At 44.1% G+C, this 10387-nt stretch overlaps 1 protein-coding gene across 2 annotated transcripts in view; it reads right to left on the reverse strand.

Moving 5' to 3' along the window:
• Positions 1-870: 870 nt before the first annotated feature.
• LOC110307206 (b(0,+)-type amino acid transporter 1-like) overlaps positions 871-10387 on the reverse strand; it is a 24636-nt gene continuing 15119 nt past the window's right edge. For both annotated transcript variants that reach the window (XM_021179483.1, XM_021179481.1), the window contains exons 2-6: positions 8181-8314; positions 7877-8006; positions 6879-7003; positions 2595-2682; positions 871-1981 (exon numbers count right to left, since the gene is read on the reverse strand). In XM_021179483.1, coding sequence (XP_021035142.1) covers positions 1751-1981; positions 2595-2682; positions 6879-7003; positions 7877-8006; positions 8181-8293 — 687 coding nt within the window. In that variant the 5' untranslated portion in view covers positions 8294-8314 and the 3' untranslated portion in view covers positions 871-1750. The remainder of the gene's footprint in view (positions 1982-2594; positions 2683-6878; positions 7004-7876; positions 8007-8180; positions 8315-10387) is intronic.

Genomic DNA, 10387 nt, shown 5'->3' on the forward strand with positions numbered 1-10387 from the left:
GAAGAAGAAGAAGAAGAAGAAGAAGAAGAAGAAGAAGAAGAAGAAGAAGAAGAAGAAGAAGAAGAAGAAGAAGAAGAAGCAGCAGCAGCAGCAGCAGCTTGGACCAAACCCTGTGTCAGAACTGAATCAAACTGTTGAACTTTTCTGACTGATCTCTACTGTGAAACAAGTTTATGGGGTAAGCAGTGGTTGTAATGAGAATGTCCTTGATAGGCTCAGATTGTTGAACATTAGGTGCCCTTGGTGGAGCTCTTCCTGTAGGTTTGGGAGTTGTGGACTTGCTGGAGGAAGTGTGTCACTAGGGACAGGCTTTGAAGTTTCAAAAGTCTCACACCATTCCAGCTGTGCTCTCTGTCACATGCTTGAAGTTCAAAATGCAAATTCTCAGCTGTGGCAGTCATCATGTCTGCCTGCTGCCACACTTCCCTGCCATCGTGGTGATGGACTTTTCCTATCCCGTGGAACCATAAGCCTAAATAAAGTTTCTATACGTTGCCTTGGTCATAGTGTTTTATCACACCAACAGAAAAGTAATAAATGGCTTGTATGCAAGGTGCACTAAAGCCATACATGAGTTGCCTAAATCCAGTTTTCAGGAGAAACTAAAAAATGTCCTCTGCCCTTTTCTTTTGAGTCACCCACCCCCTAGATGCCCTCAGAAACTACACTCTCACCAACATTCTAGGTGCCTGTCAATCTTCATCTCCCGCATTCGTCCCAGGATAGCGAGATTTCTGCCCCCTGCTCTCTCTCTCTCTTTATTTTTATAATCATATTAGCTTTTATGGGAGCAATTCCAGCTCTTTGTCCTTTCTCCTGGAAATATATCTGTCTTTCCTTTTTCTCAAAGCCAATAATCAATCCCTCCTTCCTAGCAATACATCTACTGTTTATTGCACTGTTCAAGCAAATAGGCAGCTTCAAGCCATAACTGAAGTTTTCCCGAATGAGAAGAATTACCATAGACAAATTTCATCTAATTGCCAGAAATAGATAGGTACCCACTCAGACTCACTAGAGTCAGTTGTTCTAGAAAATTGACAGCATTATGTTTGCCTAAGTATACATGATGCCTAAGTATACATGATGCCTTGGATCTAGCTTTGACAAATAGAAGGAAGAGGAGAAAGAGGAGTAGGAGGAAGATAAAGAGGAGGAAGAGGAGGAGGAGGAGGAAGAGAAGGACAAGGAAAAGAAGGATGTAAAACGCAAGGAATACCATCAAGTAGAAGACTATAGGACAAAAATCAAAACTAGTCTTTCAGATTCTGCCTCCCCACTCTTCAGCACCCTATCATTTAAGTATATCTCATCATATGCCATCCTCATTCTTCATGCCATGCTGGCTTTCTCTACTTCTCTGCCCACTTGATACAAGTGTCCCCATATTAATCCCAAGTTATGCAAATCTTCAGCTCAAGCAACCTCAGAGGCCAAGTAAGACTACAGGATTCCAATGACAGAAACCCAAAGAAGAAATGCATTCCATGCTGTCCACTTAGGCTACAAATAGCAACTAAATGTCTGCCAGCAACTAGCACATTCCTTTGTGAAACCAGGTGGTACCTGTGTCAAAGGAACAAGCTTTATAGAAATGGGATAGTGTCCTGGTAGATATTCCCAAACTTCAAAGCAGCTGTACTATAGCACTAGGTGCTTATTAGAATTATATATAGTTGATCTGCAGAGAACCGTAGGAAGAGTGGGGTCTGCAGTAAAGAGGGCAGTCAGAACCTATTGGACCACCCAGTCAATGATCTTTAGTGGTTGGAGCAACTTCCAGGAGCAGCTGGAGATGCATAGTGGCCGTTTGTATACACTTGAACTGACACTGGAAGTGGAAAAGCAGGAAGTACACCGGAAAGCCACTGAGCACAAACAGGAAGATGTATAGGAATTCCATCTGCGGATGGTCAATGATGGGTGCCAACACCAGGTAGAGAGACACCAGGAGCATGATGGCAGGGATGAAGGTGGGAACCTGCAAAAGGGCACAAAGAAGTTATTTGATCCCTGAACCTGGAATGATGAGGGTGTCACTGTGTCCTGTCCTTCCTATCTACCTCTCATTTATTTCCACCTGCCACAAGTGCCTCTCCTCCAGTATCTCCTAGAATGCCAGGCTAGGCCAGGGGAGCCACCCCTGGGCTATAGGGGGCTCTTTAAGAAGCAGAGTCTGGAACCCAGACTTTCTCTGTGCTATGTGGCCTCAGCGTTTGTTTTCCCTCTTTCCCCTTCATGGCCCTCCAGAAGAGAAATAAATGGTCAGTATCCCTCACCACCCACTCAAATTGTGCAATGTCCTACAAAACATAATGACAATAGCAACCATTGATATATGCCTTGTCTAGGCTGGCAGTTCTCAACCTGCGGGTCTCGACCCCTTTGGGGGGTCACATATTAGATATCCTGCATATCAGGTATTTACATTATGATTCAATAACTAGCAAAATTGCAGTTATGAAGTAGCAATAGAAACCATTTTATGATTGGGGGTCACCACAACATGCAGAACTGTATTAAAGGGTTGCAGCATTGGGAAGGTTGAAACCACTGGCCTAGGCCTTGAAGAAGGTGACTGTCCTGAAAGTTACCTTGTAAGTGTGGGGAAGATTCTTTGTCTTTATTCGCAAATACAGAAGACAGGCAAAGGTAGTTCCATAGGTGAGCCAGGACAGGAAGCTGCAGCGAGAAGTGGTAAAGGTAGATGAGGCCTCTTTGACGGGACTTGCCTGCATCAGGACAAAATACTCAAAGACAACAAGGAGCATTTGGTCTTCTCTAGGAGAGCCAAGGATTGCTGTAAAGATAGCCTGGTGGTTAGAGCGCTTGCTGCTCTCACAGAGGACTCGGGTTTGGTTCCCAACACCCATATGGTGGCTCACAAACATCCTTAACACCAATTTCATGAGATCTGATTACTCCTGCTGACCTCTGTGGGAACCAGGCACAAATCTGGCACACAAACATACATGCAGACATAACACACATAAAATAAAGTCAATAAATCTTAATTAAAATTTTAAAAAGCTTAAAGATGACCCAGTGAGTCACAAAACAAAAAGACATGAAATTAGGATAGGAACTTGGTAGAAGGAAAGAGTGTGGCTTATGAGAGAGGAAGGATAAGAGAGAGTAGAGGGATGAGTGTGGTCAGAATATATACTATAGACTATAGACTATAGACTATAGACTATAGACTATAGACTATAGACTATAGACTATAGACTACAGACTACAGACTACACACTACACACTACACACTACAGACTACACACTACACACTACATACTACATACTTCATACTACATACTACATACTTCATACTACATACTATATATTACACACTATACATTATATATATTATATACTACATACTACACACTACACTACATACTACATGCTACATACTATACACTATATACTATAGTTCATAGTCCATATACCATATACTATATATTACATAATACATAACATCATATAATATTATGTATTGTATATTATGTATTATATTATATATTATGTATCATACATCATATATTGTATATCATATATTATATATGAGATTGTCAAAGAATAACTGCTTCTTGCCTTTTAAACTAAAATCAAATGTGAAACTGTCAAACAGTATATTAATTTTTAAAATAAAATATTTTGAAAAGGAGACTACGGTAAACTCTCAAGGAGGCCTGTGCTCATTGGAAGGACATCTCACTGGAAATAGAGCTCTTCTCCCAACCCACCCTTCCTTTATGGTTGGTGACATTACATGTAAGCTGCTAAACACCCAATAAGCTCTTGCCTCTGTCCTTTCCAAGGTCTACAGTTTGAGTGCTTGCCACCATTCTGAAATGGTCTGGTGAAATGACTCAGCCAGTAAGGAGCTTGCTGCCCAAGCACAAAGACCTGAGTCCACTCTCCAGAACCCTGTGGGAGAGCCAGGTGTGTTGCTATGGCTTTGGAATCCCAGCACTGTGAGGGAGAGATAAGTGGATACCTGGGGCTCACTGGCTAGCCAGCCTAACCTATTAAGCTAATTTCACACTTGCCCATAAGTTCCAAATTGGAAATATTGCCCTAAGTTCTAGGCCAACATGGTCTATGTAGCATGTTCTAGAGCAGTCAGAGCTACATAGTGAGATGCTATATGTGCTAACTAGTTTTATGTCAACTTGACACAATCTAGAACTAGCTGGGATGAGGGAACCTTAAATGAGACAATGTCTTAGTAAGATCAGGCTGTGGGGCATTTTCTTAATTGTGATTGGTGGAAAGGGCCCAGCCCATTATGGGTGGTACCATTCCTGAGCAGGTGATCCTGCTTCTATAAATGCTGCTTTTACTTCTTCAGATGATGAGATGAGATGAGAGCTGTATCCAAGCTGGGCTGAGCCCAGAGCATTTCCTTCTCTGTTCTAACTATCCCTAGGCCTAGGCCTGGAAGCTTCTAGTCTGTGTACAATCTAATCTTCCATACTAACTGATTCAATCTGACTTCTTTCTGCTTCTGCCTGAATCACTCTACTTGGCCTCATACTAACTTTGGAAATACATCCTAATCTGACTCCTTCTTGTTCTCTGACTTGTTCTGTCTTCCTTTGTCTCTAGCTTGTTCTCTGCAATCAGTCTTTCTAAAACTGCTATACCACACCACACCACACCACACCACACCACACCACACCACACCACACACCACACCCTTCTCTCCCTCTCACTGCTCTTCAGTAGCTTCTCTTTCCTGTACTGTTCTCCTGTGAGTTGGACATATCCTATCTCCAACTCATTCTGTCAAATCTTTCTTTGATTCGTCACTTTGTCTGCCCCTCAATTAGACGTCATTTTCAAACGTGGCTGCTTCCTACTACAAACTAACCTTTCCTTCATTGTTCGGGATTAAAGGTGTGTACTAAGGACATATCTATGTTCTAGCCAGATCATACTTTAATCCAGGGTGTGTATGCATTCTGGCTGGATCATGTAGACCTAGAGGAACTTTGGATGTGTGCCAGAACAGCCATGTCGCTGGATTAAAATTCCTCTGCATGGTTCTATAAGAAAGGAAGCAGGCTGAACAAGTCATGATGAGCAGTCAGTAATCAGCACCCCTCCATGGCTTCTGTATCAGTTCCTCTCTCCAGGCTCCTGCCCTGTGTGATTTCCTTTCCTGACTTTCTTCATTAATGTTCTACGATGTGGAAGTATAACCCAAATAATACCCTTTCTTCTCCAACTTGCTTTTGGTTATGGTGTTTCATTTCAGCAATAGAAACCCTAACTAGGACATTGAGTTTTTAAAAATGTAAATGGCATATAAGAAATGACATCCAGGTTTGGTCCCCTGTCCTCCACATACACATATGCATGAGTACACACACACACACCCCTGCATACACATGGATATATAGACAAATTTTATCTAACTTGGCAGACAAGGTCCAGAACAAGCCGTCCCTTGAGGTGATCAGGACTGTAAAGTATTAGGTCCTAACTGAATGGATCACCCCAGGATTCTTGCTCTGTACTGAGACATTTTGGTCACATTCTCCAGTCTCTACCTGAAGACACCCACACCCTCAGACCCACAGCAGATTAGACTTTGTTATTACCATATAATGATTTCTGTCTTTCTCGTGGGAAAATATGAAAATAAACCATTATTTGTGACTTTCTGTTCCCAACAGCCACACCAAACACTGAACGAACGAACGTCCTGTTCTAGATTAGACAACAGAGCAATAGAACGAGCGATGCCTGAGAAATTACTAAAATACGCTCTGTACCTAGGTACTATGCTCATCTGATGCTCATCAGCCCTGCTTCAGATGAGCTTAGAAAATTACAAATGGGTATAACAAGCCTGTGATTTCTGTCTGGAGGAAAATATTAAAAGGAACCAGAGCATCCCCTTCCTATGGTTACATCATTCTCTGTACCTAAACAGCTTGTCGTGAATCTACACTGATTTCTGAAGAATTATATGGTACAGAGTCCAGAGCACTGGCTCAGTCTACAAGGGGGAAAAAATCGTACCGTACCCAAGGGCTCTCCAGCAGTACAATGCCTACATGCCCTTTAACATCATCTTAGGAGCAGAATGGAGGGCTAAGAAAAAAATGATAGCAGCAGCAGCAGCCCAGCCTTAGCGTGTGTGTGTGTGTGTGTGTGTGTGTGTGTGTAGATAAATGGTAGATAAGATAGATAGATAGATAGATAGATAGATAGATAGATAGATAGATAGATAGATAGATAGATAGATAGATAGGCAGGCAGGCAGGCAGGCAGGCAGACAAACAGACAGACAGACATTATTTGGGTGTAAAATGATGCCCCCACAGCACAGCTCATGTGTTTGAAACATCTGGAGTTGCTGTTTTAGGAGATTATTGAGAAGTAGGGGGATGGAGGCTCAATGAAAATATGGGTCCCTGGGGGAGGGGACGGCCTTTAGATTTATAACATCCAGCTTCCTGTCCTCTCTCTGGCTCCTAGTCCACTGAGATATAAGCAAGCAGCTATACAGACCTCTCATCACAACCTCCAAACATTCTCATTACCATGCCTCTCCATCACATTGGTCTGTATTCTACATGTGCCAAAACAAATCCTTCCTCTTCTAAGTTGTTTCTTGTCGAGTATTTGATTGCTATGATGAGAAAATTTGTGTGTGTGTGTGTCTGTGTGTGTCTGTGTCTGTGTGTGTGTGTACGTACATGCATGCGTACGCACTTGCATATAGGCATTCCAGAAGACAACACACACATTCATATGTGCAACTTTGTACATATAAGGGTATATAGATACATAAATATACATATACATACACATATTCATATACATATGTCTAGGACACAGATATCAGCCTGTGAAATCTCACTCACCTTAAGAGGTTCACAAAGGTGCTGAAGTTTCCTGGGATGACCAGCAGTAAAGCCACAGCCGTGGTGAAGATCTGGGCTGGAACTGGTGTAAGTCGATTCACATGAATCATGGACATAAGCTGCGGCTGGAAAGTACAGTTGGTGTGAGAGAGGCTACTGAAAAGCCATAGGAAGCAGCCTGTCCCCTGTCACGCTCTGGACACCAGTGTGCCCAATCTAATGGTCATTAGTACCATGGCTTCCAAGGGGATGGGCTTCCTTGGGTTACTATGCTACCCAGGATTAATTATCCTCCAAATACTGTCTCCCTCTCTTTGCGACTTGTGATGGGAATGTCGTTCACAACCATTGATGTAGACTAGACTCTGTCACTTGATTCATCCAATAAAGCATGAGCACAAGTGACAAGCAAGGGATTTCCATGTGTTCATATGTTTTATCTGACAACTTGAACCCCTGACTCCTGAATTAATTAAGAAGCACTCTCCAGCAGCTACCTTTGTTTTGGTCTGGATACTTAAAATATGAAGCGTCATTCCAAAATAAGAATGACCAAAACAAACAGGGCTACAAGTAATACAAGAATCAACAATTCAACTATTACCTCAAGCCACTGGGATGTGGGGTTGTCTGTTATTCAATATTATTATTACAGTAACTGCTAACACAGGGGCAAAGAGCCTCTGAGGGAAAGGCCACTATGTGTACTTTGGCCCCCTCCCCGTGGCCTCTGTACTCTTGCTGTACACAAATAGACTTTATCACTCATATCTTTCAACCCACAGAAGAGGACCATGACTGCCCTACAACCTGGAAGTGATTATGAATACGTTAGAGAGGTACTGCATGGAATGTCCCCATTCATAGAAGAAAGGAGGGTGGCATCTGATTGGGAAAGCCCAGGCTTGGGCTAAAAGCTCAGGTAGGAGAAGGTATAGGTGAAAGGTGTCTCCGCCCCTTTTGCAGCACTAACTATCTTATGTGACCCCACTTCTTACCATGTGACCTTCTCTCGCAGCTGCATAGCACACGCGGCTGCCGCTGAAGAACCCCCCATTGACAGTGCCAAATGTTGAAAGAGCAACAGCCAAGGGCACCAGCCAGGCCCAGGACCCCAGAACTCGGTCCCTAGAACAACAGAGGGATCAATGGCAAGAACCCTAGCAGTAACTTTGAAAGTGACCAGAAGGAAACAGAAAACAACGCATTTAAAGGCAAGTTCAAATCCACCTAGGAGCGCCATCCTTCCCTATCCCTAATGTCTATCTAGGGCCCAGGCAGTGTACCGCGTGACTCACTCACCCCCAGCTCACAGCTATGGCATCAGAGGAGAGGATCTCCGAGGGTGACATAACCAGCAGGTAACTGATATTGACCAGGACATACAGGACGGTGACCAGGGGAACGGCAATCATCACTGCCCACAGCAGGTTCTGCTGCAGGGTCAGGGAGAAGAGGGCAAAGGTTAGCCAGTGAGGTCTTTCTAGGCCTTCAGAACAAACTCAGAACTATGCTATGCACAGGGTACTGGCCAGACCCTGGGGGTTGGAAGCTCTGTGTTCCTCCACCATGAGGTCATGATCCCAGTGGCATGGGCACAGAAAGACAGACGTGTGGGAACCGACAAGAGGTGCCAGGCAGACAGCAGTAGACATACAGAGGGAACGGTGGAGACATCACCAAAGCTTCCAGGATGAAGAGGGCCGTCACTGGGGCTCTCTCTGAGGCTTGGAAATGGCTCAGGAAGATGTGAATAAGAATTTTTATTTATTTGTTTTTTTTACAGAAGAAAACAGAAGAGAAAGAAAGCTAAAGACCTCACTAGTATGCTTTGCCATACGCAGTATTTGCCCCTCCTGGGAACATCCACTTCTGATTAGCCTAGCGGCCTTAAAGAAAGGACAGTTTCCAGAGCTTTCTGCCAGGACTGAGCTCTGCTCATAGAAATTCTTAAAAGTGGAGAGGGACACTGAGAACAGGGCGGCCATCCCGACCTAGCTCAGCTCTTGGCGGTCAGCCTCAGTGTTGATGCTGTCTCCTTCCCTGTGTACCCTGGTACATTGGCAGGCTCGGTCCTTTCTGCCCTCTTCAGAGCCGTGCCGGGACTCCAGTCTCCTCTCCCAGGAGGCCTTGTTTGACTGCTCTGCTTTGTCGGTCCACCCTCCCAAGAGGACTATATTGCAAACTAGGGAACAGAAAGCAAACAGGATAGCAACCGACTCTTGTATGTGAGTTCTCCCAGGCCCCCTCCAGCCTGAAAATCTGGGACTCCAAAGGAGTTCAAAGGAAAGTTGCCTTGAGCACAGAACAGGTATAGCAGCTACTGCTTTGCCACCCAGGGTGTGGAATGTGACTCTGCCTAGGCTCACACAAGTCTGCCTGTAGCCAAGGTGTTCTCGTTCTCACGGGCTTTATTGGGATGGCCCTGGCACAGTGAGCACCCAGTATGCATGACCCAACCTCACAGGTAGTCAGGGCAAGAAACACTTTTAAATCTAACCTCTTTCCCAGGTAATGAGCCATGACAACAGTAGAGCCCTGGGTTGGCTCAAAGACATGTTTCTGGCCACTATAGCACACAAAGAGTGAGGTTTTCTGATTTTATTCTGAGGGTCCTGAATTCTTCATTCAAACCCTAAGGAGTCTGCATAATAAGGGTGACCCTGACTTGGTAAAGTTTCTGTAGTTTCTTTGGTGCAGGAGAGGAGAATAAGAAATAAATATACCCTTTCTCTACCCTTCAGAGCAAGTTAAGGCAAAATTTTAAATACTTTGCATTTTGGCTTTGAAACCCCTATCAAGAAAGTCCCAGCTCTGGCAGAAATCATCAAACCATGGACCGTGTGACCCAATACTGTCAATGAATTTTTATTGAAACACAGCTGTGTTCCTGTATTTATCTACAGCAGTTTTCCTGCTACCACAACAGAACTGAGTAGTTGCAACAGGAACTAATGAGTAGAGGGCCTGAAATCCCAACTCTTGGATCCTTTCTAGAAAAGCTTTTCCTTTCTTCAGTTTGAGGGACCCTACTCCTTCCTCGACCTAGTGGAAAAGCCCATGGTCTGGCTTGAGGAAGTGGGCTCTACTGCTGTGAGACAACCCTAAGCATGTGCTACCATGGACTTTAGACCATCCCAAGCCGTCTGCCAAGAGTGTACCAATGAAACCTCAGAGCCTGAGGAGTAACTCGGAGCACTTGTTACAACAGTCCCTTTCCACACACAGAGAATTAGGAGAACAAAATTATATGCAAGAAATTAAAAATCACCAGGCATGGTGATTTACTCCTGTAATGTCACCATCCAGAAGGTAAAGACAGGAGGACTAGAAGTTTAAGGGCATTCTTAGTCACAGAACACGCTCAAGGCCCACCAGGCCTACAATGAGACTCTTGTCTCAAAGAAAAAATAATAATAAAAATAAGAATTAGTCCCTAGGACTCGTAGGCATCCTCTCCCTCTCCTCCCTCTCCCTCTCCCTCTCCCTCTCCCTCTCCCTCTCCCTCT

The sequence above is a fragment of the Mus caroli genome, chromosome 12, assembly GCF_900094665.2.
Source record: "Mus caroli chromosome 12, CAROLI_EIJ_v1.1, whole genome shotgun sequence".
In the NCBI taxonomy this organism is placed as follows: Eukaryota; Metazoa; Chordata; class Mammalia; order Rodentia; family Muridae; genus Mus; species Mus caroli.